Genomic DNA, 27,259 nt, shown 5'->3' on the forward strand with positions numbered 1-27,259 from the left:
GGTGCAAGAAATTTAAATGAGTAATTAATATAATTTTCATATCTCATAGCTATGCATAGTTGCTAATATTTTTTAGAATAATTTAATATAACGGCACCCGTTCGTAGGACACGTTCATGTGACAAATCTTTTCAAGTGGGAATAGTGTATTCTTTGAGGATATGGAAACAATCAATCTGTTTTAGTGATTTGTACACATTAGTACGTAAGCTGAGCGGTGATGATTTACTGCTAAATCACCATAAATCTAATAAAACTATTATACAAGCTAGATTGAGTTTAAGATAATTCCATTTACAAATTACAAATTAATATCCTAAACCACAAAGTGAAGATGCTATCTCAATTTGATCTCTTAGTTTCCAAATACTTATGCACTATAATCACTGCTCATTAACGTATTTCGGTTTATTTTTAATAAAAATATATTGTGATTCAAAAATTTGCCGCTAAATCACCATAAATCTAATAAAACTATTATACAAGCTAGATCGATTTTAAGATAATTCTATTTAAAAATTACGGATTAATATCCTAAACCACAAAGTGAAATGGCTATCTTAATTTGATCATTTAGTTTCCAAGTACTTATGCACCATTATCGCTGCTCATTAATGTATTTCGGTTTATTTTCAATAAAAATATATTCTGATTCGAAAATTTGCCGCTAAATCACCATAAATCTAAGAAAACTATTATACAAACTAGATCGAATTTAAGATAATTATATTTGAAAATTATGGATTAATATCATAAACCACAAACTGAAGAGCCTATCTCAATTTGATCCCTTAGTTTCCAAGTATTTATGCACCATAATCACTGCTCATTAACTTCTTTCGGTTTCTTTTCAATAAAAATATATTCTGATTCGAAAATTTGTGTAAAACATTTTGTAAAAACCTTTTCAGCACACAAAATATTTAATAGATCCCGAGCGTATGCCCGGGTCCAAAATCTAGTTGTCAACTATATTGAAGATCTAGATGGTAACATATTTCTTTAGATTTGCACTTCTGATTTTACCCTTAAAATATTGGTCAACAATTTCTTCTTTAGTTTTTTTTATTTAATAATAAAAAAAATCAATAATTATCATTTGAGCCCCAATAAAAAAGATATTTATGGGGAATCACTATTCATTAGTCAACATAAAAAAAAAACAATTATCTTACCCTTTTGTTAAGGAAACAGTGACTAAACAATGGAAACTTAAGGGTGGGTTTGACATGATTGCTGACAAGGACTTGTTTTCCTTTAAATTCTTCAACGATGAAGATCGACAAACTGTCATCGATCATGGTCCTTTGTTCTTAGTTGGTTGAATTTTTGTGGTGAGACCTTGGTCACCAGTCATTAAAAGATATAGAAGCAAAATCAAGTCTTTACCTATATGGATTAAAATTGATCTTCCTAAGCAACTTTGGACAAAAAATGGGATCGATTTTGTTTCTAGCCTTCTAAGAGAACTCATTTGCATGGATGATGCAACAACTAAACGTACAAGAATCAACTATACAAGGGTCTGTATAGTGGTAGATGTGAACTTTGGTTTCCCCTCTTTTACTTCTGTCAATCTTGGAGAAGGGAACAAAGAGGATATACGCCTAGATTATGATTGGATTCCATAGCAGTGTAAGGATTGTAACATATTTGGGCATTTTGATGAGAATTGTCCAAAGAAAAAGGATAAGTCTGAGGTAGTGAATGTATCAACTGCTAGGATAGAAAAACCAGCTAGAGTACAAAAGGTGCAACAAAAAAAGATTCAGCAGAGATGGACTCCTAAGAAGAATGCTCAACAAGGACAACTAACACAACTCCCGAGGGTCAACATGATGATTCTCCAGTGATAGTAAACGCTGATAATGAACAGACTGCAGTTACTGCTCAAGATGAGCAAATACCACCATCCTATGATCATAATCTAGAGGTACAGAATGGTGGAGGTGGTATAGGTAGTACAACTATGTTCGTCACTCCTCATCATAGCAGAAACTCTATGGTGATTGTTCCACAATCCTCTCTTGTTAGTGGCGGTGCTGGCTTGGGTGTCCTAGTTATTACACCTGTGAAAGGTGGTGTTCTTAGTGACCAAAGAGATGAGAGTAATAGGGCTACACCAATCCAAAGCCATTCGCATAGAGTTACTCCTCTAAACCAAATGCTGAACATATATTAGATAACGAAACATGTATGAAGGGTTAGTTGCTGGTTATGAGGATGAAAATGATGATTTCTCGGAGAATGAACCTGAGTTGTTTGGGGATACTGCTATAGTAGCCCCAACACCTATTTTGCCTAAAAGATCATCAAGGTATGCAGCGCCTTCTGAGGATCAAAATCAATAGACTAGTGTGAAGCTAAAAAGAAGCAAAATGATTCAGGAACGTGCTTCAAGAGAAATAGAGCCTATACTTACAATGATGAAGAAGGTAAAGTCGCTAACCAAGAACAAAAAGAAGATCATATGTCTTGAGGACTATACTAAAGAGTTTTAGGATGATACATTAGGACTCACTTATGTTTGTTGTGCCTGCAAATGTTTTTTCTATAACTATGAGAAAGTGCATACTCATCTTAGGAAGGATTATTCTAAGATTGTTAAGGAAATTATGGCTATAAAGTAGGATTACTATCTCTACTTTTTTAGGTTTGATTTATCATGTCTAATGTGTTCTCATGTATATTAGGCTTGAGGCCTGTTGTTAATGTTTCATTTTTTAGTGTGCCCCCTTTTAAGGATCCAACTATTATGGAGGCTTGTAAGATTTAACCTTTTTGCAATGAAAATAGGTGAGGTCTGCCTTAACTCCAATAATCTTTTTAAAAAACAAAAAACCTAGAAAAAAAAAAAAAAAAAAAAAAAAATTGAAATAAAGATCATTTCTTGTTTTTTTTTCAGCAAATATTTTAGATTTTATCTTTAAATTTTGATAAAGGCAAATTGGTAAGTCCAAGAAAAAGGCGGTTATTGGTAATTGAATTTCAAAATATTATAGACATGTGTTGCTTTTTGATTGGGCTTGGAGCACTTGGAGAAAATATGGCTAAGAACAAAAAATCACTCACTTGTAATGTAGTTTGTATTAAACATTCCTACTTATTATTTACCAAATAAGATAAACACATTACATTTTATTTGTTAGAGGGGAGATCTTGATTGGAAGTCCTTCGCGAGTTTGGCATAAGCTCTAACTTTCTGAAGGAACAAATAGGGAACTGACCCATTATGACTTTATAAGTGTGGACTGTGGAGTGTCAGCACTTTCTATTCCTTTTACTTTACTTGTATTTGTCGTACACATCAACAAACCAAGTAGGCTAACCTACTAACATTGATTCTGTGTATTGTAATTCAACATTTTCACTTGTTAAACCTGGTGGACGGATTTGAAGTTTTTATAGTAATTCGACAGGACCATGAAGTAGGGATCCCGGGCCTGACCACACCATGATTAAGGCCTGTGTGAATGCAATGTCCACACAGCGATAACTAGGCAAGTAGGCAATCCGCTAGTTTGAAATTTGAATGAGTGTACTGTGTTGTAGATCTGTAGATGGTCGTAGCAATCATCATCAATAAACTAAAATAACTTCAAAAATTATTGCAAATTATTCCATCCATTTTCCTTCAAGCCACTATAACGAGTATTGATCATCTAGTGGACATCCAACTAATAGTGGGGAAGGGCCGAAGGGGCCTACTTAAAGACAATAATCACGATCGTACAATGGTTTTGTTTGTTTTTAAGGTTTGATCGTCTTTGTTAATTTGTTTTCGCATTAAGAACAACAGGATCGAAGGAGACAAACGTAGGCAAGATCAGCATAGGCTGAACTCATGCATCATGGATGGGCCAATCCGGACAAAGGGTGCAAGTGGCTGATATGTATCTATTTTACTCAACATATAGAACTGCAAAACCGTGCTAGCTAAGGCATGCATACAATTAGTGCAAGCAATAATGATACCAAAGGATCAAGCATTGTGGACATGATGAACCATGTGCTAACTATATTTGATGGGGGCAACGCTACCTGCTCACTTGATGATTCCCTCACCCTCTAAGGAAAGGAGAGGTAGTTCCTGTAACTAACACTCAATGAAGACAGGGAGAAACAGAGCCCACAAAATGAAATATGATCAAGGTGGGTCATTTTTTTTTTTCGATAAAAAGATCAAGGTGGGTCATTGTTATGGTGCACATTTTGGAATGATAGAAGGACCATTCTATTTGGTCTCATCCCCCTAAGCTAAAACGGGTCACTTTGAATGACAATGAACCACAATAATTAATGTAAATTGGATCCCATGTCTATAATTCGTAGTCAATGGTACTAGCTTAGTAGCTTACTAGGTTTGATTAATATTATTTCAACCTGAAATATTCATATTAACATGCTCAAAACAATATTTCACTAAATGATCAAGTTCAGTAGTTCCTGAGCACAAGTATAATATCCAGCTTCCGTAAAACTAGCTGATTAACACGGCGCAGAGACATGCACATCGGTATAAAATTTTGAAAGGTTGGTATAAAGAAAAGTGCATGCGCTTCTGATCATTAACTAGATAAAATCCTTAACCAATCTGACCATTTTAAGCTTCAGTAGACCCTTAAACAGTAAAATGAACTATATGATCCGAAGAATAACTAACAGGAGTGTCTTCAAGATAGTAATAGTCTCTAATTGATCCAATAAGTTTCGAACTTCAGTACATAGTTAATTTGGGTGGAGTTGATGAATCCTCATTACTGCATTAAGTCTACGTAATGCGTTTAGTTGCCTCACATGGTGGGTTGATTACAGGATGAAGCTTACCCACCGCGTGGTCCACCGAACGTTTATGTGCCCCATACATAGTCAGGGAGACCTTCGATGAACAACGCTGTTTATTATTTGTAATTGCATTCAGATACAATCAAATAGGGGATGCCTAATCCTAAAATTCCATTTTCAAGCATATAGACTAGCAGCTTGACTCAGACAAATAATGCGACGTTTTCTTTGCTGCACTGAGAAGTCTTCCAATCGATCATTTTCATAATTAAGTAGGAGATGTCCCTCTTTATTTTTCAAAAGTCCAAAAGTAAGGTGTAGCTCCCTGGAAGGGTTCCATAAGTTTCATTTTTCAGTCAAATACAAATGTCAGTACTATTAGACCTTGGAATTGAACCTCTGTCTCCCACCCAACACTAAACTAGTATGACTCTGCTGGTACTGCCTTAGACCATTCAGTCTACTAGGACTAATAGCACAGGAACCAACAAGAATATGCACATTTGGCGTTTAGTCATTCGCTTAACTTACAGCACCAGACATGATCAGAAATTAATCGATGGGAGCACTAAAAGCTCTCCTATTTCGCAAACGTAAGCTAGACCATTACCACTTAAAGCGTCTTTTAGGCTGACCTGCATTCTCCTATTGTAGCTCAACTTGGTGAAGTTATCCAGGTATAACATGAAAAGGATGTAATGAGTCAAGCTCTGTGGGATCTGAGCCTATTGGCTTCCCTGTGACGAATGAAAATGCGCTGATGCAAGCCATGCAACATGTGCTAACCGCAGGTCTTTAAGCAACTAAACACAGATGAGAACCACTAACGTGTTCAAATAGACAGAGACGTACCATGAGGCCATATGAGGGGATCAACAAATTTTTTTTGCCACAGATGATGGGGTTCAAATACCTAGAGAAGATTGATAATTATATTCGTTGTACTATCTTGTTATAATCCATGCTCTGATCCAGTATCCAGTTAGGTTTTCCCTGAGAACAACCTCCCCCTACATTGCTCTCCCCCAAACAGCTTCCCACTCATCATGTATCGTAGTAAATAAACAACTATTAGAATGAAGAAAAAAAAAAGGGACTAATTATGGAACAATGAACCCAGCAAGTCATGTATGGCAAACCCATAACTACTTGTATTCTCCTAATTTATGTCAAGAACATCAGAAGATCAAATATTATATAACAAAAAACATTCTCATGCATCTACTGAGTACTGTCATTCTCCTAATCTCCTTGCAAAAACAGCACACAGTACAAGCACAACCAAAAGTCACTGACATTGTAAATCTTAAAAGAGGAAGTATTGTGCAATGTTACCTAAAGCAAAAGCTAACATAAGCCGGAGTTATTTCATAATGTTCATGAGTTCATATATTCACCACCCCATATATAGACTTAAAATTCCATCAGTATAACATAAGATAATCAGAATCAGTTCTTCAGTTTGAAGTGTTGGTATTTCTATTGAAAACTTGAACCTGGTGTATGAATAGCAAGATCAGGCCAACCATTCCCACCAGACCAACAACTCGAATCGCCGCCCTGGATACTCAAAAAAGTGTCATGATTGTTACTACTTTGCAAATCCAATGTTGGATTTTCAATAGAACTGGAATTAGAATGCTCAGTGAAGTCACCAAATTGAAATGTTCTAAGACTCGGCGCCACGCTTGAATCCAATCCTTCTAATAAATTTCCAAAGTGCCCAGCTGATGCTAATAAAGAACTGAAACTTCCACTGATGTCCAGCAGCTGTCGATCTTGATCAACTGGGACAATTGCTTGGCCTGAAATCGCAACTGGTTCAGACTTGAGAACAACATTTGGAGCTGAAGATGAAGATGAAGATGAAGAGAAGCGTTTGGCATTCGAAGAACGCTTTGCAGCCTTACGAGTACCACCACCAACTGGAATGTTTCTAAGTGCACCACCTTTAGTCCAATAACGTCGACAGTTCTTGCAGAAGTAACGAGGTTGCGAGAGATTATAGTTGTTGTAGTAGCAGAATTTAGTGTTTGTTGAATCACAACGTGGGCACTTCAAGTGTTCTGGTTCTGGAAAACTGGGTTTGATTGGTTGAAAGGTAGTTGGATCTTGCATTTTCACAACAGAGGAGTTACAGAAAACAGAGTTTTTATTAAGAAGAGAATATGACTTCTTTACAAATATGGAAAAGCTTGAATTTCCAAGTTTGTGAAGTTGGATTTCAGAGATGATCAGCCAAATAAGTTAAAAGTGAGATTTGTTATAACTTATAGTAGGCTTTCATGGAAGGAACAAAGAACATGAAGAGAAGTTTCCATGAAAGAGAGAAAAATTAAAAGCATTTATAGGGGTCGTTGATCATCAGAAACAGAGAATTCCAGAGTTGAGATTCATTTCTGATCAGAAATCATCAAAACAGAAAGGTTTTAGATTTGTACAGGTTTGCTTCATTCATGTTATGGAAATCAATGAGAGAAAAAGACTTAAATGCTGATATAGATGACCATATTTCAAGAACAGTTGTTACAAATTACAAATTACAAATTCACACACACTCTCTCTCATACTTTAAATACTGTCTCCAATACAAGTATGCAACATCTACTAAATCCAAATCTTAATAGTTAATACAAGTATGCAACATAATCCTTGTTCTTAGTTTACAACTAAAATACCTATAATATATATATTCCTCACTCTCTTTTTGTATTCTAAAGCCCTTCTTTTCCGTAATATATTCTCATTTTTCTATTACAAAATGTATATACTTCTGAGAATGTTATTAAGTCAATGAATTTTTATTCTTGTTTTATTCCACTAACTTTTTCATAAAGTACATTCCTTTGGTTAGGATGTAGTCATGCAGCCTCCAAATCAAGGTGAGTAAGCTACAAATCAAATATTTTAAGATTCTCGGCAATGTGAATATGTGAATTGGGGCCAATAAAATGTCAGTTTCGATAGAGTTGGACGGATTGTTAAGAATATTATTATTGTGTTGTCCAACTAAAATTGTATCAGCCAGTTAATTGGTTATTTTTAGTGAAACACCGTCCGCGATCATTAGCATTGGTTGGCGAATTATTTAAACTAAGTCACTATAGACCGCACGTTTCACTTGATTATCAGTGTATTTTTCTTTTCAGAAAACCATACTGTATAACATCTTAAATACAGACCCATACGGCCATACCATAATTTAGACAACTGCTAAATTTTGTCAGGTCTTCAAGTCTATTACAAAATGAGTTTTTCTTGTGGAAAATGACTGAATTTAAGTGGAAAAAAAACACGTAGTACTGTCGGATATTTCTTAGAGAATAAAAATAGGCTTTCCTGGGCAATATTCTGAAAGTAATACCGTAATAAGATAGGGAAATCAACCTTTCCAGATTATTATAGCAAAACATTTGCCTAACTCATGTTTCCCACCCTAATAACAGATTAAGACAATCTAATTAGTTCATCTCAAGCCAAGCCGAACCAATAATTTAAGCTGCAACTTGTTAAGGATGCCCACATGACCTGGTTCATGTTTATCAAATAGATTGCCAGTATTGCGTTTTGCGTGCGAAGTAAGCATTCACCACTGAGAACATTCGATGGACATTCAGCTTGAACCACAAATCACAACTGCCCAAGTGTCCAAATAAGGAGCAGTACAGAACCACAAATACATCACTAGCGTAACACGTGGCGGAATTCATGATTGATGCGCAATTACGACTACTCAGTGTCAGGTCTATGGTCTATGAAGCAGTCGTTTGGATGAAGTACTGACAGTTACTACTATTATTTGAGCATCTGCACCCTCCAATGTGCGAAAGAACAAACCATTTTGTAAGCGATGGCCGACACATATAATCAGGCAAGAATCATACGTGATGGATATTTCCACACTCATCACGCAAAATATATTGGACTGTTTGCAGCCTCTCACAAGCAAGACAGTATGTTTTTACACACTTTGGGTACTCCAATGATCTGGTCTCTGCATTAACTAATGTCAGTTTTCTATATTTTTTTTCCATGTACTTGTAGTATACCAGTCAAATTGGAGGGCTAGGGAAAATTGCACCACGAAAATAAGGAAATGTTATTATTGAGCGACTATAGACAACATTTCCATGTGGAAGGAAAATAAATCCTACAAATTATGGTAGTATACAGCCAATAGTCCAATACTACCGCACAAGGACCCAAATTATTGATATCGTCGAAGTTATCTGACCCAAAATATCAATGAATCTCAAAACATTGGATTTGTCACAGAAAAAATTGTACAGTAAGGTGATAAAATTGGTAGACGTGTAACAGATTGTCGATATTGTTTCCTGCCATGCTACCAGCACAAAAATATTCTCCAATATGGTCGCAGCACTAGTGCCTTTGATTGAACTTGCATTGCATCTGGACCTTGTTTATGAAGATGAAGTGTGTGGTGAACTGCAGATGAGGTTGGAAGGCAAGATATTGTCAGGGAATCCAAGACTGAACATCAATGTCTTTCCCGCGTGTGACACGGCTAACTTAGCGTGCTATTCTGTTTGTTTTCGCAAGGACTAGAGCACTAGACTAGAGTCTAGAGCAAGGAAAAACAACCAAGCAAACAGAGTGAATTGTTAGCAGAAGATTGAGACATTTCCCTCTGTTGGTTCACACTTCCAAGAGAGTTGTTTATATTTGACGGAGATAGGTAGAAATACATTAGGTGAGAATGTACAGGTATGTCAGCAAGAAAATTTTACTCACATTTTCTTGATGGTCATGAATGAAGAAAAGAAAATTGGATCCTCTGAGATTATGTAGGGTCCACTTTGTTTGTACGTTTTTTCTGAACTCGATCACCTGACAGTGGATAGATGATGCTAAGCAGAGATTTTACAAGACTTTCAATACGGAAAAAGTTTCAATTCCTCTGAGATAGGGATAACAACCTTTTCATTCGGATATCAGATTATGAACTCGGTGTTAAGTGAAATTTACATCGAGTGTGTGCCCCTGCTGATCTCTCTCTCTCTCTTTCTGTCTTTCTTTGTTTTAGTTCGATTTTTTAAATAAAAACAGCTCAATTACTTGATCTATATAGCATGTTCCAGGTTACGATTCCCCGAACTATAAAGAAGGTTGAAAGGACATTACAAACATTTTTTAACTGATATTTAGCTTCTGCAAGCTGAAAGTCCAATGGAACAAAGATAAATAAACTTCTAAGGCGTTTTAATCAGCATGATCTGGTTGGGCTAAGGGGATCAATGATTACATGCTACGGAAGTGAGAAAAGTAATTGATTGCTTAAAATGCATTCGGTCGAAAAGGATTGCAGCTGAAGACCTGGTGAGTGGTGACGACTCATTAACTGAAAAATAAATGCAGTTGGAGGTCTGCTGAAGAAGCACTGAAACGAAAAAAATGAATGGCGTATGGTAACTGAATAGTTGTCAAGAGGAGAACCCTGTTTGATGCTAAGGCTCAAGCGCGAAAAGAGTATGCATGATAGTTTCCGAGTAGAGTTGAGCGTAGGCAATGCAACAAGCACGTTCTTTTCCACCCAAAGCATTGAGAGGTAATTGAAGCTGACCTCAGCTCATTTCTTAGGAATCCAGATCCATGAAAGACTGGTAAACCAGCTTAGTGAACTGAAGATGAAATTTCTGTTCCGGGAACAATTATGGAACACAAAGTATGAAGAGTGTATAGGTGACCAGTGGCAAGCTAGCTTCGTAAATTGAAGAAGACTTTTCTGATCAGGGAACTATTGTGGAATAAAAATTCTCATGTATAGGTGAACATTGGTGAGAGTTCTATCAAATAATTCTTAAAAGCTATAAAGAATATGTTACTATACATTATTTCAACAAAATAGTAATACAGATTTGTGAAAATCACAATATACTACAAAGTCGCGTTTCACAAACGTGTGTATATCAGTATAAGAGTTTGGTTCTAAATCTCGAGTGATTCATCCGCTTTTATAACCATCCATGAAAAAAGAGAATACAAACCAGAAATAAGTAATAACATAACTAAACTGGTCACCGTTTCAATTTGAGAGACTCAAAATGAGCAGCAAATGAGTCGTAATCCGGAAGCTTCGGGTGAACATGACCGGCTTTCTTGAGTGAGTTCTCTCTAGATGGTGACCCTTTATCCAAACTCAATAGTTTTGAAGTTTCTGCAGTGCCACTATCAGTTGCAGAAATAGATGATTGTTCCAGCTTTGAAGAATGAGACAAATCCAAACTTTCATTACGATACGAAGTTTCAGTCTTTGGTGGAGATTTGGATGGCTGATGCTCAACCGAAATATTAGTTCTTGCCAACCTAGAGTTATCTCCACGTTTTGACCGGGGTTGAGGATCAGAAACTTGTTCAGCTGAGACATTACTTTTGATAGTACTGCTGCTTCCTGAGCCCCTTCTCTGAATTTGAGGATTGGGAAGAGTTTCAGTGGCATAAGAATTCTGCGGAGAGAATTTATTCCCGTCAGGCAAACCCGTCACACCAGATCCGCTTTTGAAGTAGAAATGCTATTCACATCAGATTGTGCCGGTGATTCTCTTGTCCTGCGGGACAGTCTACCACCTGATTTACCTCTGTTGCCAGCACTTTGGAGAGGGTACACCTCAGCATCATCACTATCCGAATAAAAAATTGTTTTAGGACTACTAGAGCTCGTTTTCTTACGAACATCAGCATGGTTTTTCCCCTTGTACGTCTCCTGATAGAGAGATTCGGAATTCGTCGAGGTCCTGACCACTGAAGTATCAATTGGTTGCTCTTCAATGGTAGGATTGTCCTCTGTCTCTTGCTGCATGTATAGGGGTGAATTGTCTACTGATAGACCCTTGCGATAGGGTGGGCGTGTGTAACCTTTGTTGCGAAAGCCACCCCTCAATCTTCCAAAGTCCAACTCCCCACTTTCATAACTCATGAAAGAAATTTCTGAGTCTTTCACATTATCAGGTGAACCCGGTGCAACAATGTCACTCCCCTTTCTGATATCCTTGTTCAATGGACGAGATGAAGATTGCGCAGGCTGTTCCTCTTCCACCATTGGATTGTAAGACATCTCCTTGTCACCCACCGACCTATTTGAATTTTTTTTGTGTCCACCAGATGGCTGAATTTTTTTTCTGTCACCCACTCCGTAGTTATCTTTCCAAGGGTGTGCCCCATCAGAGTCAGAATCATCGGATGAGGAATGTAACCAAGGCTTCCTGTTGATTCCTTTGGACTCCTTTTCTGGAACTGAGGATAAACTCCCCTGTGCAGATTCCGAGCTTATGGCAAAGGAATTCTGTTGATGTAGGGGGATAGTAGACTCTACTTCTCCACTGTGTTTGGCATTATTCAATTCCTCCTCACTCTCAGAATCCAGACCGTCAGAATCATCAAAAGTTGCTGGTAATAAGGCGCCTGATTGTGAAGTCTTGCTTATTCTTTCTGAAAATTCAGAAGAGTGGTCGGACTCCATAACAAAATGTGAATGTCCAGTGGCTATTTCCTTTTGTTCGCCAGGGCTCCAAGTGCTTAAATTTTCTGAAAACTGAGAAGGTAATTTTGTATCTGCTGATGGGATATATAACCCATGCTTATGCCCAGTACTCTCCTCATCTGAAACAGAGTCATCTGAAAGTACTGAAGGATAATCGTCGAAGGTTGGTTGCTTGGTGCCACTCTGTGTGATTCCTGTATCAGTACTAATAAAAGAGTGACCCACAGAGTCATCTGAAACTACTGAAGGATAATCGTCGAAGCTTGGTTGCTTGGTGCCACTCTGCATGATTCCTGCATCAGTACTAATAAAAGAGTGGCCAACACCACCACTATTAATGTGCTGTTGGTGATTAACGGACTCTACCCCAGAGCGGGCCTGAATATGGCTTTCGTCGGGTTTCTTATTATTGACTGCTTCCACCTCAGAAGAGCACTTTTGACAATATTTATCTGCTATTTGAACATCACTGTCATCGTTAGCCATACTGCTCCTCAAGGAATCAGAATGATTAGATCTTCTCCTCACAAAATTGTGACTATCCAACATACTGTCAGAGAATCCTTCCACATCATCTTTTTCGTTCCTGTATCTGTGTTGATCCTGCATCAATGGCTTGTGACATCCTGTGGAATATTGCTTTCCGAAGCCTGACAGCTCTGCTGCAGCCCTAGCAGCAAAACTTGCCCTTTCAGCAGACTCAGCAGCTGCTTGTGCAGCAGATGTTGCGTCCTTAAATTCCATGTTCCAGTTCTGCCTATTTGGAGATAAATAATTCTCATTCTGGAAAGATGGACGCTGAAATTCTCTACCATCAGTTGCACCTCCTGTAAAAGGGACAAAACACCCGATGGAAGGTTTTAATTAGTTGAATATGTAGAGTACCGTGGTACTTCCATTGACTCAAACCGGTCGAAAACAATAATAAGGACAAAACCAGAGAATGTAATTTCTTTTTCATACCTGAAGCTCTCTGCTCCATAGAACTGTCAATTGCCGCGTCAGGAGTTCTAATGTTCGTAGGATGAGAATTCTGAGAACTCTGCGATGATCCATTAACATTTTCGACATATGACGATTCGGGCTTCTGGCGATTTGTGGGAGGAAGATACGGAACATAGGGTTCCACAGGCCTCGGACCAACAGTTTCAGTTACTCTTGGACCATTCTGAGACATCAAAAGATTCAGAAGTTGAATATTCATAAAATATGTCACCAAAAGTGCAGTGATACAACAAATACAGGGGGGGAGAAGATTCGTCTGACCAGAAGGTCCTCAGGAGGCATGAGTTCTTTCTCTCCAAATGCTTTAGGATCCCACTCGACGTTATGTTCTTGGGCTATTTCATTCAAGATTTTCAGTTTTGTCTGACCATCAGGTGTTCTTGCGGATAGCTTCTCAACCATCTGAAAAAAAGAAAGATCTTGATTAACAAGAATGACAAAAGATCCAAGCAAACCCTTTTATTGACAGTAAAATGCAGTTGCGAAATAGTAAATAGGCACATGAAGCCAAAGGACTTTTTCTTTTTTGATCTGTAAGAAGTCAACATAAATGGAAATGCATATAATTCCCTTTTCCATGTGAGAAAATGCAGAACTCATTGGAACCAAAAGGAACATATACATGGTCAGGAGCCAGGACATGGATAAAGAAAGGGGTCGTACATGAAAAACACCAAGTATCAATTGCTTGTCAAGCTTACCCCTAACCCTACATACTCGGAGACTCATTAGATTTCACATTCTGAACAGACCAAGAAACTAACCTAAATGAGGTGACATTAGCTGTCCACTTAATGCAATTAAAAATTCCCCAAAGTATCAACCATGTTTAGATGGCCATTCCGTTAAATGACAAACATGGCAACTTATTTATCTACAGTAGTAGACTACCCGAAAAAGTATTAGAGGAGCGTCTTTACTCAATATTGGTTGTGTTTCCCCAACCTATTGGGAAACATGTACCACAGTGAAAAAAAACTAGAGAATATGTATCTTAGAGAAAAGAAACACATTCTCCAAAACACAGATCAAATTTGTTTGAACCAGTAAGAAAAAAATGCCGGTATTGATATCCACCGTTTTACTTTTATTGCAGGTTCAGTATCTGGAACTAATAATTACTTAATTAGTGTTGCACAGGCTTAAGAACTTACATTACGGTTTACACCACAATCAGGACGTAACTCAAGAGACGAAGTAATAAATTCCTTTCCATATTTTGCTTTGAAAAGCTTGTGGACCTCCTGTAGCTCAGGTATGTCTGCACATCTAGGTGACGCAAAGATCAAGCTAGATATTGCTTCCTTCAAGTCTATCGGGCAGTTTCTGGTAACATCATAAGAAAGATATTGTGAGTTTGAAAACGAACACACACAAACTTTTAGTTTGGCATGGAAAGTCCAATGCTCCCAGAGTACTTCTGCTCCAAAATGAGAAAATACAATACAAAGAAAGAAACGAGATATGCATCACACCATAAGCAGATTATACATTATTAAGGCAGCATTCTTAAGCCATAACTTCAAGGGATCTAGGCTCTAATAAAATAGTTACTGACATACATTAAAGTCTTTAAAGCGATTTTGTAAGATTTACCTATGTCAAAACAAAAAGATCCAGCATGTAGGCAATAGTGCATGGAAAGTGTTGTACCCCAATTCATCTCTGTGAAAAACACACTAGACAACAATCACATCTTATCGAGAGATTCAACATGGGTAACAGGTCACCTGAGAATGAGGTTAGACCTCACAAGGGGTTTTTTTTTTTTATAAGTAAATTTTATTCAATTGGTTGCACAATGTGGTACAAGTGTGAGAGAAGCTCACTTACAACTTACAAGGTGCAACCAGTGCACATGCGGACTAGATACCTCCTAAGACCTCTTAGCAATACCCAAAACCGTAAAGCTCTTCTAAAAGAGATATTATGCCCCAACCGACGACCTGTAGGCCCGGCCCCAATATTCCACCCTATCACTAGCAACAATGTTATTGCTAGAGGTGTGCCTAGTTAGACCTCACAAGTTCAACTCCACAGTCAGAGGCGCACCCAGACAAGCCTTGGCGCTATCGGTTGCTCGAGAGCAGTGGAGAAGCCACATAGGTGTGTCCTGGGACACGTGCCCCAGGTGAAGTTTTGAGTGAAATATAATTTTTATGATAATGGACCGTGGAATGTTCACAACACTGTCCCACCACTCAAACTTAATCACTAAACTGCTAGAGTACTTTGTTCTATATGTTTCCATCAGCAAAATCCAAGAACAACAATCCATTACACAGCATAATGGATAAATCATACATAAACAATTAAACACGTAATTCTCACTACTCTATCTCTAAGGTCCAATACTTGTTCTATCCGCAATCCAACCACATAAGTTTATGTCTAGTTACTTCTATATATTAATATTAAAGCTCGCACTCATGGTCTCATTGTATTTTTCAAGTTCTATTAAAAATCAACATCATCTCCTATTAAAACAGGAATCCTTCCCCCTATTTATTGAAATGGGAAATTCTAGCACTTCTAAATTACAACTTCTCCTATCAATGTATTTTTCAAGCTATAGTAAAATTTCATATCATCTCCTATTAAAACGGGAATCCTTCCCTTGTTGAAAAGGGAAATCTCAGCACTTCTAAATTAAGTCATCTATTAAAATGGGAACGGACTCCTCTATTAAAACAGGGAATCATACTTCTAAATTAAATCGACTATTAAAACGGAATCCCTCCTCTAATAAAAATGGGTTTCAAAACTTCCAAAAAACAGGTTTTTGTTACGATAAATATCATTATAGCCGGTGAGTATGTACGAGCATACAAGCTAGTTTATCTATTTATTGCAAAATATCTTTTTAATTTTAAGAATTATTAATTTCGAGACATTTAATATGAAATTCTACAGTTTTTGGTCGTATATATTTGACAACAACCTTTCGTGAGGTCGAGATCATTTTTGCGATACAAGTCCATCTCATTTGTCCCACATAAGCAATGGTTGGGCAGTATTAAACGTCCTAGAAAATTGTCAAGTTCCTTTATTGTTAATTATTATTATTATTAATAATAATACTGTAGTCTGCTTCACTTCCTAAAAGTTGTAACTATTTATATAAAGCAACTGGACCAATGTTTATCAGGTTGAGATACTAAACCTAAATCCCCGAACCAATCCTATAGAGACTAGACCAAACCCCATATATTTAGCCCTTTCTCAATTCTCCAACTCTCACTCCTCTGAGCCTGTAACTTGCAGATTTGCTTTGGTACCGTGACCAAAATAACATATAAAATATGAATATACACAATACTAAAAATAACAAAAAACTACTTCCTAAATGTCATTGATATGTGTCTGCGTGTTTGAAGCACCAACAAAACAATTTCCGTTTCCCCAAGTTGTTAGTACATTGTTAAGAAAGGTGTTCCAGGCAAATATGTAATCTGGTCTTCGAAACATGTACTGAAAAACTAAACCAAAGAAAAACACTTTGATGACAACAAGTAAGACTGAAACCAATAAGCCACATGATGAAATTTTAAGGTAAAGGAATTTGAAGTAAATAAGAAAGACCTACTTCTGTGACTCAATAATCGGTAAGCGTGCCACAATAAGCTCGCAGTATATGTCAATCAGATCATAAGCACCCATTGTTTTTTCCTCCCTTACCAGATGTTCAACCTGAAACAAGGAAATAACATACAAATATCAATAGAATAACTTTTGACTAAAGAAGTTGAATTGAATTGAATTAGTTGAAAATAAAGTACCCGAATCATAGCGGTCTTTTCCTGTCCAGTTTGAAGAAGTTTAGCCAAATCTCTTTTCATCTGTCTCAATTGCACTTCTCTTTTGTTTTTCAATAGCTTTATTCGTGCCACTGCTAGTTTCAATGATGTCTTGCTGCACAGTTTTCAAAACCATTCATTCATTAAAACCCAACAACTAAATAAAACAAATTAAATAAATAAATAAATCACCATTTTCCAGCCTTGAAGCTCTTGTGAAGCATTGTTCACGCCAAAAAATTTGATTTACAGAAAGTGGGATAGAGAGAGAGAAAATATTTTTTATTTTATGGATCTTGAAACTTGAAAGGAAGTTTCGGATTATTTTTTTGTAGTGGAAAATTAAAAGACGCGGACACGGCTAAAAACGAAAAGATGTGGGGTTTGTATCTAGTGCTCCTTTAGTCGGCTATTGATTAACTGTTTCAGGACAAAAATAAGGGAGGTCAATGTCTATCACATGGAAATTGAAGGCTGGTCAACGGTTTTGGTTGCCTTAAATGCTCAAAGATTGCAGCGTCTTGATGAACGAGTAACAAATTTTAAGAATGGGTCTGTGTTTGTGCTTTGCGAAATGAGTCATCACTTTTGTTGATATTATTAGTCTAATATGTTTGAGGAGGGTGGGATTAGGTGTGATGGCGACTCTGAGGTTTCAATTATGGGAAATTTTAGATTTTAAACTTTTTTATTCTGCTCGTCAATCATGTAAAAAGTTGTGTGATGATTACGTTTGGCACTTTCCTCTTGTTTTTCTAACAAGAACACATTGGAAATCAGTTACCAAATCTATCTAATAAAACACGATGGTGTGGGGCCCAGGCCTCCATCCAAATGGATTACTATCATTTTTTCTAAGTTATGGCGTAAGACTTTCAAATTCATCTGTGCCAGGTGTCTTTTCGTTTCTAAGTTAATTGTGGTTCTACCATATCTCTTCTTCTCTCATTTAGAGTAAAAAAACATAAAGAATTGTTTCCTTCCAACATCCGCCCTCTAATCACGCCATCATCATCGTTGATGCATGGTGTCTTCCTCAAACAACTTCTAGATCTTCATCGAAGTTTTGGTGAATGAGATCACAAACAAATTTTGCAAGTACCAAGATTGTCACCGTTTTGTAAATCTTCCAAAGACGTAAGTTCGCAATGTGTAACACTTTGGTTCGATTTATGGTTGGGTAACGGATGTACCGATTAGAGAATAGACGACCCTACTTAACCTCAAAACTTGTTTCCGGATGTGGGTGCCATGAATTAATTAATTTTTTGGTCGTGGGATGAAGCTTGGGTTGGTTGTTGGTTCGTGTAAATGTAATTATTGGTTAAAAAACATTGTACTCATTTGGTTTGTTTTATGTTTCTAATATGGTATGAGCTGTTTTTATGCATTAAGTGAAGACATTCTTAACGCGACGACCTTTATTTTTCCGGGTTGGGGCTTTTCTTCTTTCACAATGGACGTGTTGAATAAGAATGGGTAAGTTCTTAGCACCGCATTATGCTCGATAATCCGCTCTTTTCGGAAAGATAAAGATATTTTGAAGCCCGCCTTTAGTCGTAGTTGGGATCAAAATGAACTTTAACTCAAACTTCCGCCCTTACTTAAACTTGAAAATCTGGAGAGGGTTGTTCCTATATCAATCATCTCAACAATCCTTCATTTGCTATCTCTATTTTACTCCTATTCTCATCGATATTGTCGTACCTGTATATTAACATTCAGAGATAATTATATTCTACTAGAATGTATGATTTGCAGGATGGCAGAAGCGCTCTGTGCTTATATTGAAAATGATCGTCCCTTTATATATCTAACGTAGTTGTGCTTTATAACGTAGTTGTGCTTCCATGAGCTAACTGTCAATCTCGATACCGCTTTATACTTGAATGCATTTTTACTTGCCAAAAAGCTGGTTCTAGAGGAAGATCAATAATAATTAACATCCCAAAGATCGCACAAGACAAAAGATATAGTAAATATCAACTTTTCCACTGGGAAGTTTCAAGTGTGGTGACTTTTTCACAGCCACAAACAAGGCTACACAATACAAAGATATTTGAGCTCCTCTCAATCTCATATTTGTACATTATGTTACATAAAGTACTCTTTCGTCTTTCAAGTTCATTTGTTTCGTTTGGTTATTTCTTTTTCTTTTGCAGGAATTTGGTTTATGTGAATGAAGGTGAAGGATGAACACGTACACCATGGGGTCCCAAAAGGTGTTTTGGGGTTTATAAAGGTATGATTTTTTGAGAAAAAATTGAAAATTTGATTGCTATTGCTAGAGATTTGTAGAACATCCTATTAAAACTTAATGGTCAATTCTGTAAACTAATAATTTGGGAGGGTATTAAGGACGAGAGTCGAACAGTAAGTGTTGTGAATTTTATTTGAAAACTTAAATCTATATTGATTGAATAACATCATGATAGGCGTTGTATTGATTCACTCATTTGTAAACATATATTATCCATCTTATTAAAATATTTTACCAATTCACTTTGTTGTAGCTTGCTTCCTTTGATCCTACAAAGAAGAAGAAGAAGAAGGTTCGATCTGGGATCCTTCGGATGAATCTGTCGATAAATTGACCGAGAAAACAAAAAGCCCGTCGTATAAACTTTTTCCGCAATGTCCATATTTATACAAGTGAACTTCTTATTTTGTAATGCTACAATAGTGTATATCCCAAAGATTGAAAGGATTGATTCCATAATCTATTTTTTTTTTAATAATATTGCAATTTTATATCGTGGTCAAAAAGCTATAGAGAAAGTATATTGTTTTCTTAAGCCTCAACCTTAAGTAGGTGAATACCGCCTTAGTTCCAATATGTAATTACTAATCGGTTTAAACATAAGAATGAGGAACCTCCATGGAATGGCTCGAGTCTGTTTTCTACGTTCATTATCATTTATACTCTCGGATTGTGCGTGTATAAGTCTGCAGACCGCTAAGATGAACTTGAGTGATGAGGTTGACTTGGAAGACTATGTTTCTCGATAAGATAAGATTAGTGCTGCCGAGGTTAGTTTATTCAACTGTTATGCTTGCGACTACATGTATATATATTTATTTTAAATCATTGCAAACTTCCGGATGAACATGTCAAAGATAGTTGTTATCTTCTATGGGTGTGTGTGTGTTGAAAATGTGTTGTGAAATGGTTTTACAAGTATGAAGTACGATTTGTTCTTGTATTTGGACACGGTAGAAGACTTTGTAACCACAACATTAGGAATCCAAATATGAATGTTATCTTTAATGAATTTTTCACTTGGATATCCAAAGGAGTAACTTACGGATATCGGGGGAATTCAAGGAACTTCGTGAATAGACTTAGCTTAAGAAATGGGTGATAGCCATGCGTAACTCAATGAAGGGGTGTGGAATGGATTGTGTTCTTGTACCTGCATTAACCACCTTTAATTTATTCAGTGAATTGAATCACTTTTCTTTAAGTTTCTTAGTGGTATTTTCTGTATTGATCGGTAGTACCTGCATTGTCTTGTATGCAAGTTTAGGGTGCTTCTACAAAATTAGTGCCACAAGTGACTCCATATCAGTGCCGTAGGGCACGGGCATACCCTAGTAAAAGTATAAAACACATTGGAAATCAGACATCAAAGTTTTTCATTTGGAACTTGTACTGAATAGTGAATACTGCCACACCTGACTGGCTGGGCAACTGGCTACTAAAACATAAAACATAATCGAGTGTCTAACTTGGATTGCTAAAAAGGCAGCCAACAAAACAAGTGGCATGCAATCAGATTGTGAATTTTGGTGTGCATCAGCACGCCATAAAGTCATCAGAGGGAAAAAGAAAAACAGCTCAATTTGGAATTTCAAACATTTTTTTTACTGGGCAAACCTAATTTAAAGGCTATTCTTAAATACACTCTCCATTTCTAAGAGGGCACTCTCCAACCCGGAATTTGTTATTACATTTGTGTCCCAACTTAAAACCCATGTTTTCTAAGAGGGCACTCTCCATCAAAAATAGTGGTAACCTCCTATTGCCCTTAACTAACTAATTTGCACTGTGCAACTCTATACACTATCAAAATACACTCTCTTTCTCCAATTATCTACATCCAATTCATTCAATTTTTCTTGACTCAACTCAACTCAATTTTCCTTGACTCAACTCAACTCAATTTCCCTCTACTTCTCAACTCTCAATACCTCTATATTTTAACTCTAAAATGAAGTATGTATCATTATCCAACTCTCAAATGAACGATTTATCGTACTACAAATACCCACATCTCAATCTCGAATAAATTGAAGATTATATGATGTTAGAAGAATCAATTGAACATGAAAAATAAATAAATTGGAGATTAATGTAATTGAAATTGTCTAATGGAATTGAAACTAAATGAATTATGATAGTTTGAATCTTAGATTTCAAAATAAATTTTGTGTAATCTTGATGTATGTGCTATTTTGATGAACGGTAACACATTGTCGTAAAATATTATAAACCACGGTAACGGGTTGCTGAAACATAACCATAAATTACAGTGTCGGGTTACCACTTACCAAGTAAAGATACAACAAATAGACACCAAAAATTCATAAACCATTCGGTATCTTGTTGTTGTGTTGTCAAATTATAATATTTAAATATTTCATCATCTATTTGATAATCATTTGATTAATAATTAGCATATTTTAACTTATTTGTAGTTGTTTTAGGTGATAACTTAGTAGAAAACATTTAGGTTATAATTTTTTATTTTCGAATTGGTAGCAATTGTACATGTCTCTAGGGTTTGAATAAATATAGTTCTAACTAGACTTTGAATCTAACATCTAAATTTTTACTAACAAATTAAAACTGAATTATATAATATAATTTAAACCCATTCTCCAATCTATAATAAAACGTTTAGATTATAATTTTTTATTTTGGAAAAGGTTTGAATTAGTACAGTTCTAACTACACTTTAAAACTTTACCTACATATTAAAATTGGATTAGACGATATAATTATTTAAATTAACCCGTTATGTTATCCAATCTATAATAAAACGTTTGAGTTGTAATTTTTTATTTTAGAATTAGTAGCAACTTTACTTACGTTTAGGATTTAAGGTTTGAAACAGTACAGTTCTAACTAGGGGTGGCAATTGGTCATACGTGTTGGGTCGGATTCGTGTTGTGTCATATCTGGGTCACGTGTTAGGAGAGCAAACCCAAATCACCCAATTATTAATCGTGTCGAGTTTGTTAAACCCAAACCCAACCCGCCTATATAATAGGTTACCCAACAGGTGACCCGCTAAGCCAACGGGTCAATTTCAAATCATTTTTGATCGGATTCACAGACAACCTAAATGCAAAATATTTAGTATTTCACGATTTTATTTATCAAAAAAATATATCAAAAAATATATATATTAATTCTCAAGAATCATTCATAATTCAATTACATATCAATGAAAATTGAATAACGAAACATGTATTTATCGAATGAATCAATATGACAGCTAATCTTTCTCATTTTAGTCGTTTATTTTAAGTTGTTGGGATAGTGAGATTTTAAAAAATAATTCACTTGTCTTAAAACAGGTTATACATATCACGGGTTGATGACCCGACCCATTAGACCCGAGAACTAATCGGGTCTACCAACGGATAACTCGGGTTAACATATGTGACCCCCCAACCCATTTATTTGACGGGTTAGGCAGGTCAACCCTTAAATGACCCAAAAGCCTTTTTTCCTAATCCAAACCCGCTAATTTCGTGTCGGGTTAGTAGGTCGTGTACAAAACTGTCACCCCTAGTTCTAACTAGACTTTATTTGAATCGATTTAACATCTAAATTTTTACCAACAAATTAAAGTTTGATTAAATGATATAATTTAAACCTATTTTCCATTCCATAATAAAACATTTTGGTTATTATTTATGATTTTAGAATTGATATGTAGCAACTGTACATATGTTTGTGGTTTAGCCAATACAGTTCTAACAATAATAGAACTATATTTCAAAAAAAAAAAAATCAATATAGTTCTAACTATATTTTGAATCTAGTATCTAACATCTAATACATTTGGAAGTTAATATTCATTATCTAATCTAACACCTATTTTATTATTATTTTTTCAATTTGTAATAGTATCAAAATTTGAGATTCCTCGATATTCCCAATTTAGAGTTTAGGGTTTTGGGGTTTAAGGTTAGACATCTCGATATTTTAATATTTCAATTATTTCGATATCTCAACATTTGAAATTGAGTTTTCATTTCGACCAATTATTTCAATATTTCAAAACAATTTTGATATTTCGACCAATTATTCAATAATTCAATACTATTTCAATATTTTGCCCAATTGTTTTTATGAAATTTCGAAATCAATTTATTCTCTTTTTAAGTTGATTTGAATTTCCCTCTCAAAATCAAACTCAAAACTCATTTTCAACTTTTTTGTTTCCCCCTCAAATTCAAACTGAAATTCAAACCCAAATTTTAGCCTTTTTTCTACTCTCTTTCTTTCCCCACCCTCAAATCTACTTCTCTTTAAACACTTCTTCTCCATTCCTAATATATAAACTTACAAAAATTCAAAACTATAGGAGAAAACTCACCCAATCCACACACTTACAAGGATTTCTCTTCTCCACTTCAATTATTTTCTTTAAGTTGGGTATATGTCTAACTATTTCCTTTTTGTTGAATTTAAGTCTAATTTAAGCACATTGAAAGCTTACATTGGAATTGGAAGTGGAAGTTGACAACATATGTCATGGGTTTGGGACAAAAGTTGTTGTGAAAGGGAAGGGAAAAAAAAGGAATTGTAGAATGTAGAATGTTGTAATCTTCCCAATCTTATGTTAATTTCGGTAACTGGTTACTACTTTATAAATACAATTTTCAGTAACTGAACACCAAAAGTTTGAGTAATTTTCAGCAACTAGATACCATTTATTAAATTAGTAATTGGATACCGAAATTGAGTTTTCATTTCGGTAACTAGTTACCACTTTACAAATACAATTTTCAAAGAACCTAACACCAACATTTTGAGCAAGTTTCAAAAGAACTATATACCATTTATCAAATTAGGATACGAAAATTAAGTTTTACAAATACAATTTTCAGCCACTAAACACCAAAATTTTGAGCAATTTTCAGCAACTATATACCATTTATCAATATTTCAATTTAAGGTTTAAGGTTTAGGGTTTAGGGTTAGACATCTCGATATTTCAATATTTCACCCAATTATTTTAACATAAATTCAATATTTCACCCAATTATTTCAATAAAATTCAATATTTTGCCATATTGTTCTTAACTAATATACACTTTCAAAATACACAACCTTAAAATACAACTACACACCATCAAAATACAAATCCTAAATACAACTACACTTTTCTCTTTCTCCAATCATCTACATCCATACTCTTAACTCAACTCAACTTTCCTCTACTTCTCAACTCTTAATATCTTCACCTCTTACCTCATCTCAAATGGAAGAGCCATCATTACCCAACTCTCATATGGATGTTCATCACAATATAACAACCCATATCTCAATGTTGAAGAAGGGCATAACAACAATGTAATTTTTTAAAATTTGTTTTTTGTTTTTGTCACGGTATCTTAGTATCGAAGTTTATAATTTGAATGTTGGCGGGAAATTTGTATGCAATTAAAAAAAAGGTAGGTGTAGGTGGGGCATTGAAGAAAGGCATTCAACAAACTCACGGTAACGAGATACCGTTTGTCAAAACCATTTTTGGTATTGCGTTGCTATATATTGTAGTATTATTCGGTATCGCGTTGCTATATATTGTAGCATTATTCGGTATCGCGTTGCTATGTTACCGATTGTTTCCTGATATTCCTGATAATAAACAAGTTCATTTAATATTAACATTTTCTTTTCATTATAGGATGCTTCACAGCTTGTGGTGGATGTGACATGCAAATTTACTCTGAGAAAGAGGTATGAGTTTACGGTTGACTTAAACTTTGAATTTTGACAAAGAAGTATTGATTGGATTTAATGACCTATTTACATGTGTCACAGATCTTCAGTAGTCGAAAAGAAATGATAAGTTGGGCACAAGGTAGAGGAAAAGAAATAGGAAATGTTGTGATTATTAAAAGTTCACATCAAGCAACCGGAAATAGAGTACCAAGGGTGATCTTAGTTTCTTGAGAGTGTGGTGGAAGCTATCGGTCCCATAAGAAGGCGAAGAAGCAAATAAGACTCTAAGAAAGACTGGAACAAAAAAAAAATGGATGCCCTTTTGTATTAAAGGAGAATTTCAACGAAGAACTTCCGATGGTTGGAAAATCATTGTTGTTTGTGGTATTCACAATCATACCTTGTCAAAGACTCTAGTGGGCCATTTTATGCTAGTCGACTTACCAAGGAAGAATTCAATTATTTGTGTGAGCTTAGTAAAAATGGTGTAAAGCCTAAGGAGGTAATGACTTCCATCCAAAGATAAGTTTCCAAACAACTACTCACATGTGCAACAAATCTACAATGCAAGATACAAGGCAAGATTGATTGATATGAGGGCGAACAACACAAATTCAAAAATTGTTTGAGGTACTACAAGAAGAAAAATACTTGAGAGAGGTAAGATATGACGAAAACACTAACGAGATAAAGGAATTGTTCTGTGCTCATCCGGACACAACTCGATTAGCTATGTTGTTTCCAAGAGTGTTTATGATGGATGCTACATATAAAACCAACAAGTATCGTTGGCCATTTCTATAAATTGTGGGAGTGACTTCTACATGGAAGTCATTTATGGTGTGTCAAGTGTTGATGCAAGCCGAGAAGGAGGTAGATTTTACATGGGCATTGAAGAAGTTTCGCGACTTACTTGGTGGCGAGACCCCGTCAGTGATAGTGACAAATAGAGATTTAGCAATGATGAAAGCAGCTGACATAGTGTTTCCAAACTCATATAAGCATTTGTGTAGATGGCACATTTCCACCTGTGTGCTTGCAAAATGCAACGATTTGATTCCAGATCAGAAGACGATAAATCAGGTCGAAATCAAGTGGGCTTGGGTGGTAGCATCACACACGAAGGAAGATTTTGTCAATAGATATGCCTCATTAGAGAAATATTTGATGGCTCGGTCGTTCCACTCTCTAGTTTCTTATCTCTCGCGTGACACTTGGTTGCGATATAAAAACGATTTGTAGGCTATTGTATAGACCAACACCTGCATTTTGGTATCGACTACCAGCCCAGTAGAGTCGCTCATGCTCAACTAAAGAGGTCTCTAGGAAAGTCATGCACCCATGATTTTCTAGGTATGTGGTCCTTAATCCACCCACAACTAAATATCCAAATGACCAATCGAGCTTCATTTGAGAGAAGTTTGATACAAACTAAGCACGAGCACCGATTCCATTGTTTAGTGAGCTCGAAACCTAGTTTCAATGAAGGCATTGGATTTGATTTTTAAAGAGATGGAGAACCACATGGAAGATGTTCGAAAGGATGAGAGTAAGTGCCTACATCTATTACGTACCACCCATGGATTGCCATGTGCACACGAACTCGTTGCACTTGATAGAGAACAACGAAGTATTCCTTTGAGAGCAATTGATGGCTTCTGGAAAATTTTATCCGGTTCTCCTGATACATCATTTGGTGTTGGTCCCGATTATAGACCTGCCATGGATCTTTTTTTAAAAAGGTTTAGAAAATCTTCGAAGACCACCACAGAGGATTTTGGTTAGAGTGTTATGGAGCTTGCGGTTCGAATCTACATGGATAGAGCCGCCAAATGAGGAAGCCATAACCAAAGGGCGTCCGAAGGGTAGTAAGAATGTTAAAAGAAAGCTTAGCACCGATGATGAAAATTCCTCTAAACGTGATCCATCCGGTTTTGAGCATTCCCAACGTGAACATGAAGAGTTTGTCGAGTGTTTCTCTCCTAAAAAATCTAAAGCTCCAAAACCATCTACACCAATCGAAAATCCTTCTCCAAGATCATCTACACCAATAAAAAGCCTCCTCCAAGACCATCTACACCAATCGAAAATCCTTCACCAAAACCATCTACACCAATCGAAAAGCCTTCACCAAAACCATCTACATCGCTAAGGAAGACTAAACCACCCACACGGCCATCTACACCAGCTTATACCATACATGATCCT

The 27,259-nt window shown here is 36.0% G+C and overlaps 2 protein-coding genes across 2 annotated transcripts; both read right to left on the reverse strand.

The window, feature by feature from the left end:
• Positions 1 to 5,963: 5,963 nt before the first annotated feature.
• On the reverse strand, positions 5,964 to 7,512 carry LOC147512003 (dof zinc finger protein DOF1.7-like). Its single transcript, XM_086603583.1, has one exon. It carries the CDS (start codon positions 6,901 to 6,903, stop codon positions 6,265 to 6,267), a length of 639 nt encoding a protein of 212 aa, XP_086459709.1. The 5' UTR covers positions 6,904 to 7,512; the 3' UTR covers positions 5,964 to 6,264.
• Positions 7,513 to 10,696: 3,184 nt separating this feature from the next.
• On the reverse strand, positions 10,697 to 17,439 carry LOC147512004 (uncharacterized). The gene is given in 8 exon segments (XM_086603585.1): positions 10,697 to 11,294; positions 11,297 to 13,113; positions 13,250 to 13,454; positions 13,553 to 13,693; positions 14,446 to 14,617; positions 16,878 to 16,981; positions 17,071 to 17,203; positions 17,281 to 17,439. Coding segments are annotated over 8 exon segments (3,075 nt in total). The 5' UTR covers positions 17,313 to 17,439; the 3' UTR covers positions 10,697 to 10,823.
• Between the last annotated feature and the right edge of the window lie 9,820 nt (positions 17,440 to 27,259).

This window comes from Coptis chinensis, chromosome 3 (genome assembly GCF_015680905.1).
Source record: "Coptis chinensis isolate HL-2020 chromosome 3, ASM1568090v1, whole genome shotgun sequence".
Lineage (NCBI taxonomy): Eukaryota > Viridiplantae > Streptophyta > Magnoliopsida > Ranunculales > Ranunculaceae > Coptis > Coptis chinensis.

What these genes read in the sequence shown, in the direction of transcription:
- LOC147512003 (XM_086603583.1), bottom strand. Translation starts at nt 6,903, where the DNA reads ATGCAAGATCCAACTACCTTTCAACCAATCAAACCCAGTTTTCCAGAA.